At 69.9% G+C, this 20,263-nt stretch overlaps 4 protein-coding genes and 1 non-coding gene across 7 annotated transcripts; 3 read left to right on the top strand and 2 right to left on the bottom strand.

Moving 5' to 3' along the window:
- Positions 1-88: 88 nt before the first annotated feature.
- Positions 89-834, top strand: LOC114002320. The gene is made up of 2 exons (XR_005566556.1): positions 89-174; positions 280-834. It is a non-coding gene; the product is annotated as an uncharacterized LOC114002320 (transcript).
- A 168-nt stretch (positions 835-1,002) lies between these two features.
- SAMD4B (sterile alpha motif domain containing 4B) lies at positions 1,003-7,503 on the bottom strand. The gene is made up of 13 exons (XM_039389577.1): positions 7,466-7,503; positions 6,435-6,773; positions 5,368-5,787; positions 4,679-4,936; positions 4,487-4,596; positions 4,319-4,405; positions 3,737-3,980; positions 3,260-3,345; positions 3,059-3,180; positions 2,574-2,766; positions 2,052-2,172; positions 1,623-1,706; positions 1,003-1,421 (listed from the first exon to the last, which is right to left on the bottom strand). Exons 2-13 carry the CDS (start codon positions 6,628-6,630, stop codon positions 1,393-1,395), a joined length of 1,950 nt encoding a protein of 649 aa, XP_039245511.1. The 5' UTR covers positions 6,631-6,773; positions 7,466-7,503; the 3' UTR covers positions 1,003-1,392.
- A 2,026-nt stretch (positions 7,504-9,529) lies between these two features.
- On the top strand, positions 9,530-14,995 carry LRFN1 (leucine rich repeat and fibronectin type III domain containing 1). Of its 3 annotated transcripts, none has more exons than XM_027748241.2 (4): positions 9,530-9,567; positions 10,804-10,850; positions 11,483-12,847; positions 13,396-14,995. In XM_027748241.2, the coding sequence occupies exons 3-4, from the start codon at positions 11,496-11,498 to the stop codon at positions 13,991-13,993; spliced, it is 1,950 nt and encodes a 649-aa protein (XP_027604042.1). In that variant the 5' UTR covers positions 9,530-9,567; positions 10,804-10,850; positions 11,483-11,495; the 3' UTR covers positions 13,994-14,995. The 3 variants fall into 3 exon arrangements, with proteins under 3 accessions (XP_027604042.1, XP_039245507.1, XP_027604041.1); XM_039389573.1 differs by having other exon boundaries at positions 9,538-9,567; positions 10,795-10,850; XM_027748240.2 differs by lacking the exon at positions 9,530-9,567 and having other exon boundaries at positions 9,579-10,850.
- Positions 14,996-15,791: 796 nt separating this feature from the next.
- Positions 15,792-16,429, top strand: SYCN (syncollin). The gene has a single exon (XM_039389596.1). It carries the CDS (start codon positions 15,935-15,937, stop codon positions 16,340-16,342), a length of 408 nt encoding a protein of 135 aa, XP_039245530.1. The 5' UTR covers positions 15,792-15,934; the 3' UTR covers positions 16,343-16,429.
- A 739-nt stretch (positions 16,430-17,168) lies between these two features.
- PAK4 (p21 (RAC1) activated kinase 4) lies at positions 17,169-20,259 on the bottom strand (the record flags this gene model as incomplete). The annotated part of the gene is made up of 7 exons (XM_039389566.1): positions 17,169-17,710; positions 17,785-17,919; positions 18,160-18,285; positions 18,376-18,502; positions 18,576-18,709; positions 18,796-19,188; positions 19,942-20,259. Coding segments are annotated over 7 exons (1,389 nt in total), but the record flags the coding sequence as incomplete, so codon positions are not given.
- Between the last annotated feature and the right edge of the window lie 4 nt (positions 20,260-20,263).

Here is a 20,263-nt window from a genome sequence, read left to right as displayed (position 1 = left end):
GGGGGTCCCCTGACTCCCCCTGACGCACCCCCCAATCCCCAATTCCCCCCAAAACCCCCCTGACCCCCCCTTTCTGCCCCCTCCAGGAGGCCCGGCGGGCGCAGCTGGAGAACCACGAGCCCGAGGAGGAGGAGGAGGAAGAGCTGGAGGCCGAGAAGGAGGCGGCGGGATCAGGTCCAGGGGGGGCCCTGGGTGGGGTTTGGGGGCTCCCCTGTACCCCCCCGGCCCTGGAGGGGTTGGGCAGAGCATTGAGACCCCCCCAACCCTCCCCTCGTGCAGACGAAGAGCGTGAGAAGGGCAGCGAGAGCGAGGGGGCCGCGAGCGGGGACGAGGAGGAGGAGGAGGACGAGGCCGAAGGCTCCGGCAGCGGCAGCGAGCGCGGGGGGGGCTCTGCCCGCAGCGAGGAAGAGGAGGAGGCCGAGGAGGAGGAAGGGGGGGCCCGGGGGGGTCGCCGGGGGGGCAGCGACGCCGCCAGAGCCGCCCGCGACCAGGAGGAGATTTTCGGCAGCGACAACGACGACGAGGAGGAGGAGGAGGAGGAAGAGGAGGAGGAGGAGGAAGGCAGCGAGGGGGGGGCACCCCCACGGAGCCCCCAGCTCAGCGCCAGCGAGGAGGAGGAGGACGAGGAAGAGGAGGAGGAGGAAGACGAGGAGAGTCCCAGCGACGCCTCCGACTCCTCCAGCGAGTGAGGGGCTGGCGTGGCCCCCCCGCGCCCCCCCGGCCCCGCCCTGGGGCAAAAAGCAGCCGTTGTGGGTGTTTTTTGTGTTTAATAACGTTCATGGTTACCAGCCATATCATAACAAAAGGATTCATAATAAAATGTATCTAAAATAACGATTTTTTTCTATTTCGGGGCCGCGGCGCTACAAAGGGGGGGGGGGGCTGTACCGAGGGGGGGGGCCCGGGGCACCCCCAACCCCCGGGCCCCCCTATGGCTGGGGCGCGGGGGGGGGCTAAGCCTGTACCTAACTTGGCGCCGTCGTCCCCCCCCCCCGCCCCCGCCACCCCCCGGGGGGGCTGGAACAGAAATAATATTAATAATAATAATATAATAATAAAAGAGGGGGAAAATGAACCCACAAACCCCCAAATTCCGGGATCCTTAAAACGGCGAAAACGCAACAAACCCCCCCAAAAAACCCCCCCTGTAGTGTCATGGCCCCCCCCCTCACAAGGTCATCGGCCTGGGGGAGCCCCTCCCTCAGCGGGGACCCCCCTGAGCCCCCCGGCCATGGGAGGGGGGGCGGTCGAAGGGGGAGGAAGGGTTTTACACCCCCCCACCCCACCCCAGATGTTTTGGGGACCCCCCTGGGGGGGCACGTGGGGGGGGGGCAGGAGAAGGGGGGTGTTAAGGAGGTGCCCCCCCGATTTGGGGAGGGGGGGGCAGCGCCATCAGATGGTGGAGGTCTTGTCTGTGCCATCTGTGGGGGGGCACAAAGGGGGGGTCAGGGTGCTGCTGGGGGGGGGGGGCTGTGTCCCTCTGTGCCCCCTCCTCACCCCACGTCTCCCCCGACCCCCCCTCGTGTCCCCCAGACCACCCACCACCCCCCCATGCCCCCCCACGTCCCAGTGCCACCCCCAGACCCCCGGTGCCCCCCCCCAGCCCCCCGGCCCCCCCTCACCCCCCAGCGCGTGCTCGGTCATGCTCAGACACAGCGACTCCAGGGTGGGGTTGATCTCCAGGTCGGTGCCGGGGAGGGGGCACTCTGGGGGGGGGGAAACAGGGGGTGAGACACCCAGACCCCCAAAACCCCCCCCGGAGGGACCCCCCACCCCCAAACAGGGAGCAAACGGCCCTTCCCACCCCCCCCATTTTGGGGTTTCCCTCCCCCACTTTGGGGTCACTTCGTCATTGTTTTGGGGGGGGGGGTCCCAAACCATCCTGTGCTCACCCTCCTTCCCTAAAAGTTCAAACCCTCCTACCCCTCCCCCAAGAGTTACCCCCTCGTTTTGGGTGCCCCTCTGCCCATTTTTGGGTCCCCCCCGAGTTATGGGGTCTCCCCCCACATCTCTGCCCCCCCCCCCCCCCCCCCCATTTTTGGCCCCCCTACCCTGTGGGAAGGCGAGCAGGGCCTGTGGGGAGCTGTGCACGGGCAGGGAGTGGGTTCTCTGCACGGCGCTGCGACCCCCGGGGGACCCCCCCGGCCCCCCCCCGGCGCCGAACCACAGGCTCTGGGGGGGCAACAGGGGGGTCAGAGCAGAAGGGAACCCCCAAAACAGACCCCCGGGGTGAAGAAGAGACCCCTCCTGCAAATACAACCCCACCACGGAGCCCCCACCCCTCCCGAAATCCCACATTGCCCCCCCTAAATCTGCTCCCCTCCCCAAAATCCCACATTGGTCCCCTTCATCCACCCAAATCCCCCCATCTGCCCCCCCAAAATGCCCTCCAACCCCCAAAATCCACACATTTGTCCCCCCAACTCCCCTCATATCTGCCCCCCCCAAAAATCCGCCCCCCCTTTACCCCACCTCCAAGTCTCCAAACCCCAAATATCCACCCCCACCCCAAGATTCCCCCCAAACCTCCTCCCAGACCCCCCCAGCCCCATTTCCTCCCCCCCAGGACCCACCTGGCGGCCCTGGGAGCCCAGGGGGGGGGCTCCGAGGGGGGGTCTGGGGGCGGGGGCCCCCCCGGGGGGTCCCAGCAGCCCCAGGCGGGCAGGGGGCAGAGCCCGGGGGGGCAGCGCGAAGGGGCGTCCCCCCCCCCGCCGCCCCCCCCCCACAGAGCCAGCTATGGGGAGAGAGTTGGAGCCGAAGGCCCAGCTGGGGGGGGAACAAATTGGGGGGAGTCAGGGGGGCAAGAGACCCCCCTAAATCCCCCCAGAACAGGGGGATAATCCCAGGACCCCCAAAAACCCCCCCGGATACCCCCACCCCCCCAGCACCGGGGGGGTCACCCTGAGACCCCCCCAAGCCCCCCCCAGGGCCCCCCAAAAGTGGAGGGAGGTCACATCCAGGGGCCCCTTCTTGTGGTGACATGCGGGATCAGGGAGGGGGTCCCAGGGGGAAATGGGGGTCCCACAGCCCCGGGGGGGTCCCCGAGCCCCCCACGTACCCCTTGGGGGGCCGGTAGCCGGGGGGGCCGTCCAGGGGCCCCTTCTTGGGGAAGGCGCGGAGCAGCTTCAGCACCTGCTGCTTCCAGGACAGGAGCCGCTTCTTCTGCGTCTCCGTGAACGCCTGGGGGGGGTCAGGGGGGTCACCCGGGGCCGAGGGGGGGGTCACGGAACCCCCCCAGCCCCCCAGGACCCCCCAGTACCTCGTGGCTCAGGCACTTCTCGAGCAGCTGGAGGTAACTGGTGATGTTCTCCTCGTCCGGCCGCGACACCAGGAGCTGGGTGCACACTGCGGGGGGGTCAGGGACCCCTCCCCAAAACCTGGGACCCCCCCAAACCTTGGGAACACCCCCATCACCCCGAACCCCCTCAGGAACCCTGGGACACAACCCTCAACCCCCACCCCCAAAACCCCAAACCCCCTCTGGAATGCTGGCCCCCCCTCCAGAACCCATCGAACCGCCCTGGGACGTCCCTGTTGGGGACCGACCCTGTGCCCCCCCTGTGCCCCCCCTGTGACCCCCCTGGGACGTCCCTGTTGGGGACCGACCCTGTGCCCCCCCTGTGCCCCCCCTGGGACGTCCCTGTCGGGGACCGACCCTGTGCCCCCCCTGTGACCCCCCTGGGACGTCCCTGTTGGGGACCGACCCTGTGCCCCCCCTGTGCCCCCCCAGACTCACCCTTGCCCATGACCCGGGTGAACTGCCCCGGGATGTCCCCGTCAGGGACGGGGGCCGCGGGGGCCTCGGCGTCGGGGGCCGGGGGGGGGGCGAAGGCGTCGGGGGGGGGGCCCGGAGGGGCCCCGTCGGGGGTCCCGGGAGGGGGAGGCGCGGCCGGGGGGGGCCGGAAGGCCTTGATGGGGGTCACCAGGATCTGCTGCAGCTCCTGCAGCGCCGTCCACAGGTTGCCCCCCTCGAGGATGTCCTGGGGGGACACAGCGAGGGGGGAGGGAGCGTCAGAGACCCCCCCAGGGACACTGGGGGACATCGGGAACCCTCAAAAACAGCCCCTGGGGACAGTGGGGGTGACCAGGAACGTGGGAGAGACCCCCCAGGGACACCAGGGACAGCCCCCCCCCCCGCAACCCCTGGGGACGTGGCAGGGGGGAGCTTAAGGGTCCCCCGGTGTCACCACTGTCACCCCTGGGCAACCAGAGGGCCACCCCAGTGTCCCCCCGTGGGGACCCCAAGCCCCCCCAGTGTCACCCTGGGAGCCCTGATGGCCCCCCCGGCCCCCCCCGTGCTCCCAGTGCCCCCAGTGACCTTCTCCAGCGCCCTGAGGACGCTCTGCCGCTCCCGCAGCTTCTGGATGCTCAGGGCGATCTTGTGCCGGGCGCCCTTGGTGACGTTCTGGGGGGGACAGCGGGGGGGTCACGGCCCTGCCGGGGGGCCCGGGGACACGGGGGGGTCCCGGGGACGCCCCCAGCCCACCTGTGACTCCAGGTGATGCTCCGTCAGCGTCATCATCTCCTCGTAGCTCATCTGGGCGAACAGCGCCGCGTACTTGTGCAGCCGCAGGCTCTTGAGCCACGAGGGGACGTCTGGGGGGCCGAGGGGGGCTGTGAGGTGGCAGCCCCCCCCGAAGAACCCCTAAACCCCCCCCGGAGCCCTCCCCCAGCCCACCCTTCATGCCGCTGCCGTCCTCCTGGAAGGAGTTGCGCCCGCCGGGCTCCTCGGTGTGTTCGCTGCCCGACGAGGCCACGCTGCTCTGGGGGGACAGGGGGGCGTGTTCCCCGAACGGGGGGGGGGCCCTGGGGGCCGCGGGGGGGTCCTCGGGGCCCCCGCCCCCCGCCCACTCGCCCCCCTGGCCGGGCTGGGGGCTGCCGGGCACCAGCGACAGCGAGCGCTTCAGGGGGCTGGGGTGCAGCTGGCAGGGCAGGGCTGGGGGGCACAGGGGGGGTCAGGGGGGCTGGGACCCTCCCCAGACCCCCAAAGCCTTGCTGGACACGCGGGGCCCCTCCCCATTCCAAACTCGAACCCCCAGACCCCCCTGCACACACCGAGGGTCGGTGCCCCCCAACCCCTCCCCGTGTCTCCCAGGTGCCCCCCAGCCCCTTTTCCCACCCCTCCCCTTCGACCCCCAAGGTGCCCCCCAGCCCTACCTCCAACCCCCTTCCTGTCCCCACGTCCCTCCAGCTTCCTCTCTGTCCCCCAGCCCCTTTGCCCACCCCGCACTCGGGCCCTTCTCCTCCCCCCCCAGCCCCCTCCCCATCACCCCCTGGCCGCTCGACCCCTCCCCATGCCCCCCTCAGCCCCTTTCCCCCCCAGTTCGTGCCCGCCCGTGCCCCCGGCCCCCGTCTCCCCCCCATTACCTCCCCCTGCCCCGTGGTACACGGGGTGCCCGTTCTCGCGGGGCGGGGCCGCCCCGCCCCCGGGGGGCTCCGCCCAGGCCCCGCCCGGCTCGGGGGGGTGCTCGGGGGGCCACTCGTGGGCGGGGGGGCGGCGCGGGGGGGCGGCGCCGGGGGCCAGGCGCTCCTCCAGGTGGCCGAGCCACAGGGCCAGCGCGCTGCGGTCGTCGGCCGTGGTGGCGGGGTGGATGAGCGCGTAGGACAGCAGCTGCCGGCTCTCCTCCACGCAGCGGTTGCTCTCGATGGCCTCCGCCAGCACCTTCTGCAGCCGCTTCATGTACTCGGCCTTGGCCGCCGCGTTGCCGGGCTGCAGCAGCGGCAGGTGGGACAGCAGCAGGGACACGGCGGCCTCGGCCGGCTCCTGGGGCCACTGCGAGATGGCAGCTGGGGACACACAGAGGGACAGGGTCACCGTGGGCTCCTGGGGCCACCACGGGCTCCTGGGGCCACTGCGAGATGGCAGCTGGGGACACACAGAGGGACAGGGTCACCGTGGGCTCCTGGGGTCACCACGGGCTCCTGGGGCCACTGCGAGATGGCAGCTGGGGACACACAGAGGGACAGGGTCACCACGGGCTCCTGGGGCCACCAAGGGCTCCTGGGGCCACTGCGAGATGGCAGCTGGGGACACACAGAGGGACAGGGTCACCACGGGCTCCTGGGGCCACCACGGGCTCCTGGGGCCACTGCGAGATGGCAGCTGGGGACACACAGAGGGACAGGGTCACCGTGGGCTCCTGGGGCCACCACGGGCTCCTGGGGCCACCAAGGGCTCCTGGGGCCACTGCGAGATGGCAGCTGGGGACACACAGAGGGACAGGGTCAGGGGGCTCAGGGACACGCGGGGACTGAGAACAGGGACATGCAGGGACAGAAAACAGGGAAATGCAGGTTCTGCCTGTGCCTTTCCAGCCCCTCTCCAGCCAGCGAGTGCTCGAGGCAGAGCAGGACACCCCATATCGCCCTCAATGACCCCATAACCCCCGTGCAACCCCCTCAGTGACCCCCCCCGGGCCCCCCCAGCCCCTCACCGGCACTGTTGGCCTCGGCCTCGCGCCGGTGGATGTCGGGGCAGTCCTGCAGGGAGTGCTCGAGGCAGAGCTGCAGGAACCGGGCCTGTGTCCTCGTGACCCGTTTGAGCAGCGCCAGCAGAGCCACCGTCTGCTCGCACTCGCTCCAGCCCCGGAACCACCCGGCCACGATCCCCACCTGGTCCCGGAACATCATGGCTGGGGGGGCGCTGGGGGGGCCCTGCCCCCCCTCAGGTGCCGGGGGGGCCCCCCCGGGCCGGGCAGCGCATGGGGGGCTGTGCGGGGGGGTCCCGAGGGCCCCCCGGCTGCGATGGTGCCGCGGGACCACCCCGGAGGAGCCTGCGGGGAGAGGGCACACGGGGGGTTAGGGATGGGGGTGTGGGGTCTGGGACCCCCCCCCACGGGGAAGAGAGACCCCCCGACAGGACCGGGGACCCCCAAAAGGTTCCTCCCCCGAGGGGGACAAGGACACCCCACCAAGGACAGGGACCACCCCCCCTCCAAACCAGGGACCCCCCAAAGGGGACAGAGATCCCCCCACTGGAAACAGAGACCCCCACGAGGGACCAGGGACTCCCCCCGGTGGGGACAGATACGCCCGAATGGGGACAGGGACCCTCCCCACGACCCCCTCCCGGGGCACAGGGACCCCCCAGGGTGGGCACGGGAACCCCCCAACAGGGACCAGAGATTCCCCCCCCAGGGACCGGGGAACCCCGTGAGGAACCAGGGACGCCGCAGGACCCGCCCCGTGCACCGGGACCCCCCACACCCCCTCAGCACGCCCGTACTCCCTCTCCCCCTCCGTCCCCACACCGTTTTCCCCCGGGACCCCCAAACCCCCGGCCGCGGATGGGGGGGGGAAGGCGGGGGGCGCAGGCCCGGCGGGGCCGGGGCCGGCCTGGGGCGCTGTAGCGGTGTCGAGGGTGTCCCGGGAATGCCCCGGGGGTGTCCCAGGGTGTCCCGGGGGGGTTTGGGGGTTCCCGGGGGGTTCCGGGGGGTCCCGGGGGTCGCGGCCACCCCTCACTCACCGCCCGCCGCCGCCGCGCAACGTCAGCGCGCACGGCACGCACGGCACGCACGGCGCGGCGTGGCTGCGTCACCTCCCGCGCGGCCAATGGGGGAGCGCGGAGCGGGCGCGGGGACAGCGCGAGCGCGGCCACGCCCCCGCCGTAGTTCGACCAATGGGAGCCTCAAGACGCGACGCTGACCACGCCCCCTCTCTGTCGATCAGGAGGCCGCGCTCACAGCTGCATTAGGCCACGCCCTCCCGCTGGCCACGCCTCCACGTTCGCGCGGGGCTTGGAGGGGTGGGGCCTGGCGGGGGCGTGGCTCGAGGGGGCGTGGTCAGGGCCCGGGGACCTCCCCAGTGTGTCCCAGTGTCCTCCCAGTTTGTCCCAGTGACCCCCATTGTCCCCCAGTGTCCCTCCAGTGTGTCCCGAGTGTGTCCCAGTGCCCCTCAGGTGTGTTCCATGTCCCCCCAGTGTCCCCCATTATGTCCCAGTGCCCCTCCAGTGTCCCCCCAGTTTCCCCAGTGTCCCTCTGGAGATGGAGGGACAGACAGAGCACGGAGGGCAGGTCCTGGCCCACTCGTGTGTCCATGTGTCTGTCCGCGTGTTCGCGTCTGTGCATCTGTGTCTGTGTGTCCGTCCGTGTGTCTGTGTCCGTGTGGCCGTGGGTCTGTGTGTCCATGTCTATGTGTCCACCCCTGTGTCTGTCTGTGTGTTCGTGTCTGTGTCCATCCGTGTGTCTGTGTGTCCATCTGTCTGTCCATCCATGTGTCTGCATCTGTGTGTCCATGTCTGTGTGTCCATCCGTGTGTCTGTCCATATGTCTGTGTCTGTGTGTCCATCCATGTGTCCGTGTCTGTGTGTCCGTGTGTCAGCCCACGAGTCGGTACACAGGTCGGTCCCTGTGTCCGTGTGTCCGTGTGTCCGTGTGTCCACACGTGAGTCCATGTGTCGGTACTCGGATCAGTCCATGTGTCCACGTGCCTGTGTGTCTGTCCGTGTGTCCATCCGTGTGTCCATCCATGTGTCCATGTGCCTGTGTGTCTGTCCGTGTGTCCATCCGTGTGTCCATCCATGTGTCCACGTGCCTGTGTGTCTGTCCGTGTGTCCATCCATGTGTCCACATGCCTGTGTGTCTGTCCGTGTGTCCATCCATGTGTCCACGTGCCTGTGTGTCTGTCCATGTACTGGTACACAAGTCAGTCCGTGTGTCCGTGTGTCTGTCTCTGCGCCTGTCTGTGTGTCCGTGTGTCTGTCCGTGGGTCTGTGTGTCGCTCCATGGGTTGGTCCACGGGTCTGTTTATGTGTCCGTGTGTCCGTGGGTCCATGCTCGTGTCTGTCCGTGGATCCGTCCCCGGTCCGTGTGTCCGTGGGTCTGTCCGTGTGTCTGTCCGTGGATCCGTCCCCGTGTCCGTGTGTCTGTCCGTGGATCCGTCCCCGGTCCGTGTGTCTGTCCCCGTGTCCGTGTGTCTGTCCGTGGGTCCGTCCCCGGTCCGTGTGTCTGTCCGTGGGTCCGTCCCCGGTCCGTGTGTCTGTCCGTGGGTCCGTCCCCGTGTCCGTCCCTCCCCTCCCCTCCCTCCCCGCCCCTCCCGGCCCCGCCCCGGCGCTTCTGCGGCTCCAGCGGCGGCCGCGGCCTTTGGGGCGGCGGGTCCGGGGCTGCTCCGGGGCCCCCCCGGCCTGGGGACCCCCCTCCCGGGACCCCCCTCCCGGCACCGCCACCGCGGCCCCCCCCGCAAATCCCGGGATCGATTCCCGAATCCATCCCGGATCCACCCCGGATCCACCCCGGATCCATCCCCGGATCCATCCCGGTCCCTCCCGCCCTTCCCGGGATCCATCCCCGCATCCCGATCCCTCCATCCCGGTCCCCCCCCCAGCCCCCCCATCGCGGTCCCCCCCTTCCCGTATCCCGGTGCTTCCCCCCCCCTCCGGTAGCGACAGCCCCCCCTCGCCCCTCCCCACCCCCGTTACCGCCAGGCCCGGGGGCCCCCCGGAGCCCCCCCGGAGCCCCCCCGGGCCCCCCCCGGTGCTCCCCCCGTGCCCCCCCATGGCCCCCCGGTAGGGCGAGGCCCGACCCCCCCCCGGAGCAGTGATGGGAACGTCCGTGGGCTGAGCCCCCCCAGGTACCGCCGGGAGTCGCACGGGGGGGGGGGATGAGGGATTGGGAGGCACAGGAGGGGGGGCTCTGGGTGATGCTGGGCTGGACTGGGCCATACTGGGCTGTGCTGGGCCAAACAGGGCTGGACTGGGCGGTGCTGGGGCTATATTGGCTTGTACTGGGCCTTACTGGGCTGTGTTGTCCTGTACTGGGATGTACTGGGCCATACTGGTCTGTACTGGGCTATATTGGGATGTACTGGGTCATACTGGGCTGTGCTGTCATGCAGTGGCCTGTACTGGGCCATACTGGGCTGTACTGGGCCGTACTGGGCCAGGCTGCCCTGTAGTGGCCTGGACTGAGCCGTGCTGGAATGTACTGGGCCATACTGGGCTGGGCTGTCCTGGGTCTGTATTTGGTCTGTATTGGTACATACTGGTCTGTACTGGGTTGTGACATGTCTGTGGTAGTGGGTACTGGGCCACACTGGGCCATGCTGGGCTGTACTGGGCCACACTGGGCCACACTGGGCCACACTGGGCTGTTGGGCTGTACTGGGATGTAGTGGACTATACTGGGATGTACTGGGCCTGTACTGGGATATGCTGAGTCTTACTGGGTCGTGCTGGACCATACTGGTCTGGACTGGGTCTGGACTGGGCTGTGCTGCCCCATACTGGTCTGTACTGGTCCATACTTGGCCATGAACTCCTCTGCTCGTCCATACTGGGCCATGCCGGGTTCTACAGGGCCACACTGGGACATGCTGAGTGTTACTGGGTTGTGCTGGATCATACTGGGCCGTACTGGGTCATACTGGGCCGTACTGGGTCATACTGGGCCATCCTTGGCCCTACTGGGCTGTGATGGCCTGTACTGGCTTTTACTGGGCTGTACTGGTTTGTACTGGTCCATGCTGGGCTGTGCAGTCTGTACAGGCTCCCATTGGGCTATACTGGGTTGTACTGGGCCATACTGGGCTGTGCTGGAAGGTACTGGGCCGTACTGGGTCATACTGGGCCGTGCTGGGCCTCATTAAACCATAGATGGGTAATGGATGCTCCAGAGTATGAGCAGCAGATACCGGTCTGGACTGGGCCATACTGGGGTGTGTGGAGCCGTACTGGGCTGTTCTGGGCTGTACTGGGCCATGCTGGGCTGTGTGCTGCTGTACTGGTCTGTACTGGTGGATAGATATGGGTCTGTACTGGTCTGTACTGGTCTGTATTGGTCCGTACTGGCCCCTCCCCTGTCCCCACAGCCCCGCGGCGACGCCCAGACGGGACCAACATGGAGCCCTGAGACGAGGTAACGGGATCCCTGGGATCACTGGGATCACTGGGATCTCCCTGGAGCTCATGGGAACCCGTGGGATCACTGGGATCTCCCTGGAGCTCATGGGAACACGTGGGATCACTGGGATCACTGGGATCACTGGGATCTCCCTGGAGCTCATGGGATCACTGGGATCACTGGGATGACTGGGATCTCCCTGGAGCTCATGGGAACACGTGGGATCACTGGGATCACTGGGATGACTGGGATCTCCCTGGAGCTCATGGGAACACGTGGGATCACTGGGATCACTGGGATCACTGGGATGACTGGGATCTCCCTGGAGCTCATGGGAACACGTGGGATCACTGGGATCCCATGGAAACACATAGGGCACATGGGATCTCATGGGATCTCATAGGACAAATGGGATCTCGTGGGGTCTTTTGGATCTCGTGGGATCCCCCGGGTCAGGTGGCGCCCCACGGGAACGCACAGGGCGTGTGGGGTGCCACAGGATTCCGAGAGCTCTCGGGGGGATCCCTGGTGATCTGAGGGGATCTGGTGGGATACGACAGGTCCTGGCGGGATCTGACACATCCTGGGAGGCCGGGCAGGGTCCCCCGACCCCCCCGGCGCCCCCTGACCCCCTCTGCCCCCCGCAGGCGCCGCCGTGGGATGGCGAAGCTGCTGGTGCCGCTGGTGGTGCTGGGGGCGGTGGCGGGCGGGGCCCCCCCGGCCGCCCCCCGGTGCCCCCCGCGCTGCCTGTGCCCGGCGGCGGCGCCGAGCCCGACGCTGCTCTGCGCCCGCACGGGGCTGCTGGCGGTGCCGCCCAGCCTGGACCGCGGGGCCGTGGAGCTGCGCTTGGCCGACAACTTCATCGGCGCCGTGGGCCGCGCCGACTTCGCCAACATGAGCTCGCTGGTGCACCTGACGCTGTCGCGGAACGGGCTGCGCCGCCTGGCCCCCGGCGCCTTCGCCGACCTGCGCGCCCTGCGCGCGCTGCACCTCGACGGCAACCGGCTGCCGGCGCTCAGCGGGCCCCAGCTCCGCGGGCTGGCCAGCCTGCGCCACCTCATCCTGGCCAACAACCAGCTGGCCGCCATCGACGCCGCCGCCTTCGCCGCCTTTGCCGCCACCGTGGAGGACCTGGACCTGTCGCACAACAACCTGCCGGCGCTGCCCTGGGACGCCGTGGCCGCCATGGCCAGCCTGGCCACGCTCACGCTGGACCACAACCTGCTGGAGCGGGTGCCGGCGGGCGCCGTGGCGCGGCTGCCGCGGCTGGCGCGGCTCGACCTCACGGCCAACCGGCTGCGGGCGCTGCCGCCCGTGCCGGGCCCGCCGGGGCCGGCGCTGGCGGCCGGGGGGAACCCCTTGCACTGCAACTGCGAGCTGCTGTGGCTGCGGCGCGTGGCGCAGCCGGGGCGCCTGGAGACCTGCGCCACGCCGGCGCCGCTGGCCGGGCGGCTGCTGGGCGCCGTGCCCGAGGAGGAGCTCACGTGCCGGGCCCCCGCCGTCACCGCCGCGGCCGCCCACCCGCCCGCCGTCACCGAGGGGCAGCCGCTGCGCCTGGGCTGCGCCGCCGTCGGGGACCCCCCGCCCGCGCTGCACTGGCTGGGCCCCGACGGGCGCGTGGTGCACAACGGCTCCCGGCGCTCCGTGGGCGCCGACGGCTCCCTGGAGCTGCGCGTGGCCACCCTGCGCGACCACGGCGGCTTCACCTGCGTGGCCGCCAACGCCGCGGGAGAGGCGGCCGCGCGCGTCGACGTCGTGGTGGTGCCGCTGCCGGTGCCGCGCAGGGACCGGGACGGAGACGACCCCGAGCCCGGGCCCGGCCCCTCTGACATGGCCAGGGCGGGGGGCAACGAGACCTTTGGGGGGGCGGGGCCCGGGGAGCGGCGGGTGGTGGCGGCCGAGGTGACCGGGTCCTCGGCGCGCATCCGGTGGCTCCCCCAGCGCCACGTGCCCGGAGTCCGGATGGTGCAGATCCAGTACAACAGCTCCGCCGACGACGCCCTCGTCTACAGGTGGGGACTCCCGGGGAGGGTCCTGGGGGGCTTGAAGGGGTCATGGGATGGCCTGGGGGGCTCTGTGGACAGGGTGCAAGGGGGTCTTGGGGTGTCCTGGGGGGCTTTGGGGGGGTCCCAGAGGCAAACAGGGAGGTCGTGGGAGGGCTCGGGGGTCTCACGGAGGGGCTCTGGGAGGTCCTTGGAGGGCTGTGGGAGGGGGCACATGAAGGAGGTCTTGGAGTGTCCTGGGGGCTCTGGACAGTCTTTGGGGGGTCCTGGGGAGCACTGGGAGGCTTCTAAGGGCGGGTTAGGGGCCACTGCAGGGGTCCTGGGTGCTCTGGAGAATCTTTGGGGGGTCTTGGGGGGCTTCTGGGGGGGTCTTTGAAAGGTCCTAAGGAGGATCGGGGGGTCACAGGGGAGTCTTTGAGGGGTTCGGGGGAGGTTCGAAGAGGTCTCTCTGGCTCTTCGAGGGGGTTCGGAGCTGTCTCTGTGGAGTCCTGCAGGTCTCTGGGGGGGCTCAGGGGGGTCTTGGGGAGAGGGGGTCACACCCTCCCGACCCCCCCCAGGCTGCTGCCCCCCTCCACCCGCACCTTCGTGCTGCGGGACTTGGCCCCGGGGCGCCTCTACGAGCTCTGCGTGTCCGCGCTGCACGTGGCCGGGGACCCCCCCGCCGCCCCCCGCCCCCTCGGCTGCGTCTCCTTCGCCACTGCCGCCGCCCCCCCGGGCTGCGCCGCCCCCCCCCGGCCCCACTTCTTGGGGGGCACCGTCATCATCGTCATCGGCGCCGCCATCGCCGCCTCCGTGCTCGTCTTCATCCTCATCCTCACGGCGCGCTGGAAGGCGGCGGGGGCGCGGCGACCCCCGCCCGCGCTCACCAGCGTCTGCTCCCAGACCAACGGCGGCCCCCGGCCCGCGGAGCCCCTCGAGCTGCCCCCGCTGCCCCCCCTGCCGCCCGGGCCCGGGGGGGCGCTCGGGGAGGGCCCCGGAGGGGGTCCCGGGCTGGGAGGGTCCCGGGGGCTGTTCCCCAGCCACAGTTACCCCCGGCGGGCGCGCCCCCGACGCCACGGATCCCTCCCGCGGCTGGACGCGCCCGAGGGGACCCCCCTGGGACCCCTGCGCCCCTCCTTCGGCAGCACCCACTGGATGCTGGAGAGCACCGTGTGACCGGGGGGGGGCGGTGGGACCTCCGCCCCCCGCCGGGACCCCCCCGCCCCTCCTTCGGCAGCGCCCACCGGCTGGGGGGGGCGGGGGGAAAAGGGGGCTCTGGGGGTGCTGCGGGGGGAACCCGGGGTGTCCCGGTGCAGCTCTGGGTGCTCCTGGGGACCCCCGGGTGGTCCCGGGTGACCAAGTGCGCCCCTGGGTGCTCGTAGGGACCCTGGGGGCGGTCCTGGGGACCCCTCAGGTGCTCCTGGGAGCCCCAACGGCCCCCCCCCCCCGGTGCCCGGAGCACCCCTGGGCGCACGAACGCAGCCCCGCCCCCCCCGGGGACCCCGTGTGCCATCGGGCCCCCCCAGGTGTCCCCTGGACCCCCCCCGCCCTGGGGGCACCTGTATGCAACCCTGACCCCCCCGTGGGCACCCGGGGGCGGGGACCCACACCTGGGGCTTGTGTTCGCCCTGACACGCAAGGGGGGGTGTCCGGAAACGTACCCCCCCCCCAAGCCCGGGGCAGGACACCCCCCCGGAGAGTCTGTGACACGCGTGTGCCCCCCCGCCCCACGCAGGACACGCACCTGGGACTTGTGTGTGCGCCCCAAAATGTGTGTGCCCCCTCAAGACACGCGTGGGGGGGTCTCCCCCCGGAACTCGCGTGTGCCCCCCCCTCCCCGCCACGCCTTGCCCGGCGCGCCCCCCCCGCGGTGCCTTCGGCCGGGCCGGCGGGGCCGGGGGGGCCCCGCGCACGCCACTGACATGTCTGCACAGATGACACGAGACCTGCAGCCCCCCAAACCCCCCGGGGAGGGGGCCAAAGGCGGGGGGGCTCCCAGGAGGCCTGGGCCCCCTCCCCCGTGTGTCCCTTTCCCCCCCCCGTGGCCTCCGAATCCCCCAACTCGGCCCGGGGGCTCCTATCTGGCTGGTCTGGATAACCCGGGGGGGCTCCCCCAGCCCCCCCATGCCCATTTCTCCCCCTCCCCGCCGCCTCAACCCTCCCCCCCGTTTGCCCCTCCCTCCCCAAACCACCACCCCCAGTCCCCCCCCCGCCAGCCGCCCCCCCGGGCCCCCCCGCAGTGTTTAACACGAGTTTTTACATTAAAAACCTGTGGCCCCCCCGGGGCAGAAACACGCGTGTGAATGGGGGGCGGCGTCTCGGGCGGGGGGGGCAGCTCTGTCTGGGGGGGTCCCCCTCTGTCGGGGGGTCCCCTGTGTCCTGGGTGGGGTTTCTTATCTGTTCTTGGGGGTCTCTGCCTGGGGGGGTCCCCTCTGACCGCACAGGGGGGTTTCGAGCACCCTCCCCGAGACTCCCCCACCCCGCCTGCCCCTCTCGCGATGTGGGTGGGACCGGGCTATGCTAATGAGAGGGCAGCCCCCACCCCCCGCGGTTGCCATGGAGACCGCCGAGGGGAGATCGGCGGCGCCGTGCGGGGCGTGGCGTCGGCTCATGAATATGCAAACAAGGGCGGGGCCACCGCACTCGGGGCACAGGGGCCCCATCCCGGCCTTGGGCGGGGTGGACACGACAAGGGCGTCACCTGGGTCCCTTCCCGGGGGTGGGGGGAGGTCCCCATGGAGACAGAACACCTGAGGCCCTCTCCGGGGTCGTGGAGGGCGTCCCAGACACTTGGGTCCCTTCTCGGGGGGCGGAGCTGCACACTTTGGGGGGGCTGCAAACTTTGGGGGGTCCCAGGGGGTGGAGGGAAGGCACAGGACACCTGTGTCCCTTCCCACGGTGGGTGTGCCATGGCCTTGGGGACACCCACACACCTGTGTCCCTTCCCACGGTGGGTGTGCCATGGCCTTGGGGACACCCACACACCTGTGTCCCTTCCCGGGGTGACAGGTGAACCCGCACACCTGTGTGCCCTCCCAGGCGTGTCCCCGCCCACCCCCGTGGCCTTGGGGGCTCAGGTATATCCAGGGGGCCCTCGGGGCTCGGGAGGCCTCGGCGATGGCGTCGGCACTGCTGGTGACACTGGTGGCCTCGGTGGCCGTGCTGGGTGGGGGGGTGGAGGCCCAGTGCCCCGGCCCCTCCGAGGTGCACACTGCCAACGGCACCCGCCTGTGCGCCCTGCTCTACACCGACGACAGCCCCTACTACGACCAGTGCTGCGCCGGCGCCGTGCTGGAGGTGGAGCCGGGCAGCGACGTGCCCTACATGCCCTACAAGTGGTCCGGCCGCACCTCCTCGCTCGTGGTGGGCACCCGCTGCGAGCTCAACGTGTGGTCGCGCAGGGGCAAGGAGGGCGACACGCGGCGCTTCAGCGCCGGCGCGGTGCCGCGGCTGCAGGAGGTGCACCGGGGGCTCTTCGGAGACTGGGACGACGCCATCCGCGGGTACTACTGCACCTGCAAGTGACGGCACGGCCGCGCGGGCAGGGGGCAGAGCCGGGGGGACAGCGAGTCAACGTGGGCCAACGCAAGTCAATGTGGGCCAACGCAAGTCAACGTGAGTCAACGTGGGCCAATGAGAGTCAACGTGAGTCAACGCGGGCCAAGTCACACCAACGTGGGCCGACACACGACAACGCAGGCCAAGACGAGTCAACCTCGGCCAACGTGAGTCAACACAAGTCAACGTGGGCCGCTTCACGCTCCTCGTGAGCCCACACGTGTCCCATGGGCCGACACGCGTCAACACGGCCGTGACCTGTCCCTGCCCCCCCTCCTGTAGGAAATAAAGCCCTGAGGCAGCAGCAGCTCCTGCCGGGGGGTTTTATGGGGGGGGTCACCAGCCACCCCCAGGGGTCTTTCAGTGGGGAGAAAGGGGGTCCCCACACCCCACGACTCCCCATTTCCCCCAGAGGGGATGCAGGTAGTGCCCACAGGTGTGTCCCCCCCAAAGAACCACACGGCACACGGGGGGCTCCAAAAGGACACGTGTAATTTGGGGGGGCCCCGTGTCCCCCCCGGGGCCCCCCCATCCCGCACGGTACAAAACCCAACAATATAAATATCACTTTGTTAAAAAACAATATGGGGGGAAAAAACCAACAAAAAAACCCAAAATCAACAAAAACGGGGAGCGGGGAGGGCTGGAGGGGACCCCAAATCAGTAGTGTGGTGGAGGGGCTGTAGTTTTGGGGACCCCCCCATGGAGATGTGGGGGGGCCACACCCCAGTGCCCAATGGGAGTAGAAAAAGGAGGTTAAAAGAAACAAAAAAGGAGGGAAATGCCCAACAAAAAAGGAGGGAAATGCCCCAAAATGGGTCCGAAAAGGGGGGGGGTAGTGGGGTGAGCCCCTCACTCCCCAAATCTCTGACAGGAAGGAGGAAGAAAGGGAGCACCAGGATAAGCCCCGCACTCCCCAAAATCTCTGCCTGGGGGAGGGTACCGGGATTAGCCCCTGCACCCCCAAATCTCCAGGATGATGCCGTCCCCCACGCCCCAGATCTCTGCTGGGGGGGCCCGTGGCACTGAGTGCCCCCCCCAAGCTCAGTAGTACAATTTGGGGGGCCGGCGCCCCTCGCCAGCGCCCCACCAGTAACGTCCCAGTGCCGCTCCAGTTTGGGGGTGCCAGTGAGAAGGAGGAGGAGGCCGGGGGGGGTCTCCCCCCTCCGCGGGGGGGTCTCACCGGAGCCGGTGCTGCCGCATGAGGGGGACGATGCAGGCGGGGGGGCCCGCGACCCCCAGGAAGGGGTGTCGGAGCAGCTCCGGGGCGCTCGCCCGCTGCGCCGGGTCCCGCACCAGCATCCGCTCCAGGAACCCCTTGAGGGAGGGTGACACCTGGGGGGGGCAGAGGTGGGGTCAGACACCCCCAGGGCCCCCCTGGGAGTGGGGACCCCCCCTCTCCGAGTTACCTTGTGGCCGTTCTTGAGCCGGGGGGGGAGGTTGTCGCGGATCAGCTTCATGGCCTTGAGGGGGGGCTCGTTGAAATAGGGGGGCTCCCCGTCCACCATCTCGATCACCATCACCCCCAGAGACCAGATGTCCACCTGGGTGGGGGCCGCCAAAAAGAAAAGGGGGGGGCTTGAGGGGGAGGCCGCCTGGAGCTCCTCAAACCCACCCTGTGCACCCCTAAACCCACTCCAAACCCTGGGCCCACTCCCCCACAAGACCCACCTCGTGGCCGTAGGGCAGGTGGGAAACGGGCTCAGGCTTCCACGCAGACATCCCAAAGACCCCTAAACCCACCCTGTGTCCCCCAAATCCACCCCACAACCCCCCAGCCCCACCTCTGGGCCGTAGGGCAGGCGGGAGATGAGCTCGGGGGCCATCCAGTACGGGGTCCCCACCAGCGACTTGCGCCGCGGCACCTCCTTGTTCACTTGGGCGCAGAACCCAAAATCCGAGAGTTTCACCTGCGAACGGAGCCGGGGGTGGTCAGGGCTGGGGGCAGGGAGGGCCAGCGAGGCCCGGGGGGGGGGTTGTTGGGGGCAGGGGGGCCGTACCCGCCCGTCATGCGTGAGGAGGATGGAGTCGCTCTTGATGTCGCGGTGGATGACGCCCTGGGCGTGGAGCACGGCGAGCGCCCGCAGCACCGACAGGCACACGGCCGCAATCTGCTCCTCCGTCATCCTGCACACGGCGGGGGGGTCAGGGGGGGGTGGGGTGGCACAGGAAGCACCCGGGGAGAGGGAACCGGGGGTACCTGGTGTGGGTGACGATGTCGGTCAAGGCGCCGCCCTCCAGGAACTCCATGACCACCCAGAGCTCGTCGCCCACCAGGTAACTGTTGTACATCTCCACCACGTTCTCGTGCTGGTAGTCCCGCATGATCACCACCTGCGGGGGGGGCGTGTGGCGCTGGGACCCCCGAGATCCACCCAGCCCTGTCAGGGGGAGCCCTGGGGGGTCCCCTCTGCCCCCACCTCATTGAAGAGCAGCTCTCGCCGCTGCTGCTTGCGCAGATCCATCTTCTTGACGGCCACGAGCTTGCCGGAGCCGCGCACGGTGGCGATGCACACGATGCCCGTGGAGCCCTCCCCGATCTTGATGAAGTTGTCCAGGTACGTGCGGGGGTCCCCGGGGTCCACCACCATCTGCAGCGCCGCCCGGAACTGCTCGTGGGACACGCGCTGGGGCCCCCCCGGGGCGGGCGGGGGGCCGGGGGGCCGCGAGGCCGGAGGGTCCGGCCCGGGGGGCGGCGGCGGCTCCGGGGCTTTGGGGCGCGGGGGGCCGGGGGCGTGGGAGGAGGAGCCGGGACCGCCGGGGACCGGCCCGTTGGGCGTCACCTCCTGCGGGCGTCCCGGCCGGTGCTCTGCCTGCGGGGAGAGGGGGACGGGGGGGTCAGACCCCTGAGATCCCACAGGATCTGTGCCCCGCAGGGTTGGGAGCCAACGCCGGGGCCTCCAGCCAGAGGCCAAAGGAAAGGTTTGAGTGGGGAAGAGGAAGAGGAAGGCGCTCGGGGGCAGAGGATGCAGCACCGGGAAGGACAGGGCAGCTGGGGAAGCCTTCAGCACGGCCTGATCCCCACCACAGCGTGGGAGCTGCAAGGAAGAGGAGCAGAGAAGCCGCTTCCAAGGAGGAAGAGAAAGAAGCAGAGCGAGGAAGGGGACGAGGAAGAAGAGAAAGCTGCTCTGATGCCAAGGACACGGCACCAGGAAGGTGGTGGATTCCACTGCAGTCATGAGAAAGGGCAGCAGAGAAACCACTTCCAAGGAAGAAGAGGAAACGCAGAGTGAGGAAAAAGAGAAAGAGAAAGCAAACAAAACTGCTCTGATGCCAAGGACACAGCACCAGGAAGGGAAGCAGGTGGATCCCACTGGAGCCATGAGGAAGAGGAGCAGAGAAGCCACTTCCGAGGAGGAAGAGCGGAAGCAAAGTAAGGAAGAGGAAGAGAAAAAAGAGGAAGCTGCTCCGGTGCCGAGGACACGGCACTGGGAAGGGAAGCAGGTGGCCTTTGGCACAGCTGATCCCGCTGGAGCCGCGAGGAAGAGGAGCAGAGACGCCGTTCCCGAAGAGCGAGAGGAGGACGAGGAGGAGGAGGAAGAGCCCGGGGTGGGACCCCCATTTACCTGGGCGGGGGGGCCCCGGGAGGGGTCGGTGTCGGCGCGGGGGTAGGTGTGGAAAGGGCGTCCGGGCTGCGGCGCCGTCTTCGGCCCCGCTCCGGGAGCGCCGGGAACGCCGGGAATGTCGGGGGGCCGCAGGTCGGGCCCCGAGAGCGGGCGCTGCTCGCGGGGGGGGGGCCGGGGGGCCCCCTCACCAGCCGAGCTGGACTTGGGGCGCTTCTCCTCCCGCCGCAGCCCCCCGGGGCCGGGCGCGGGCGGGGGGTCCCGCTCGGCAGCACCTTTGGGGGGTCTCGGCTCCGGCTCCCCCCGGCCCCCCCGGCGGCTCTTC

The sequence above is a fragment of the Pipra filicauda genome, unplaced genomic scaffold, assembly GCF_003945595.2.
Source record: "Pipra filicauda isolate LSUMZ 115617 unplaced genomic scaffold, ASM394559v2 scaffold1267_size38773_pilon, whole genome shotgun sequence".
NCBI classification, from domain to species: Eukaryota; Metazoa; Chordata; class Aves; order Passeriformes; family Pipridae; genus Pipra; species Pipra filicauda.
Note: the sequence above shows the minus strand (reverse complement) of the source record. Positions and strands in the feature narration are given on the sequence as shown.

Excerpts from the sequence above, each read along its gene's own strand:
- SYCN (XM_039389596.1), top strand. The coding sequence starts at position 15,935 with ATGGCGTCGGCACTGCTGGTGACACTGGTGGCCTCGGTGGCCGTGCTG.
- SAMD4B (XM_039389577.1), bottom strand. The coding sequence starts at position 6,630 with ATGATGTTCCGGGACCAGGTGGGGATCGTGGCCGGGTGGTTCCGGGGC. Across the intron at positions 2,767-3,058 it reads GGCTACCGGCCCCCCAAGGG|CTGGGCCTTCGGCTCCAACT; the intron begins GTACGTGGGGGG and ends TTCCCCCCCCAG. Across the intron at positions 2,173-2,573 it reads TGGGCTCCCAGGGCCGCCAG|AGCCTGTGGTTCGGCGCCGG; the intron begins GTGGGTCCTGGG and ends TTGCCCCCCCAG.
- LRFN1 (XM_027748240.2), top strand. The coding sequence starts at position 10,600 with ATGCTCCAGAGTATGAGCAGCAGATACCGGTCTGGACTGGGCCATACT. Across the intron at positions 10,851-11,482 it reads ACATGGAGCCCTGAGACGAG|GCGCCGCCGTGGGATGGCGA; the intron begins GTAACGGGATCC and ends TGCCCCCCGCAG. Across the intron at positions 12,848-13,395 it reads GACGACGCCCTCGTCTACAG|GCTGCTGCCCCCCTCCACCC; the intron begins GTGGGGACTCCC and ends GACCCCCCCCAG.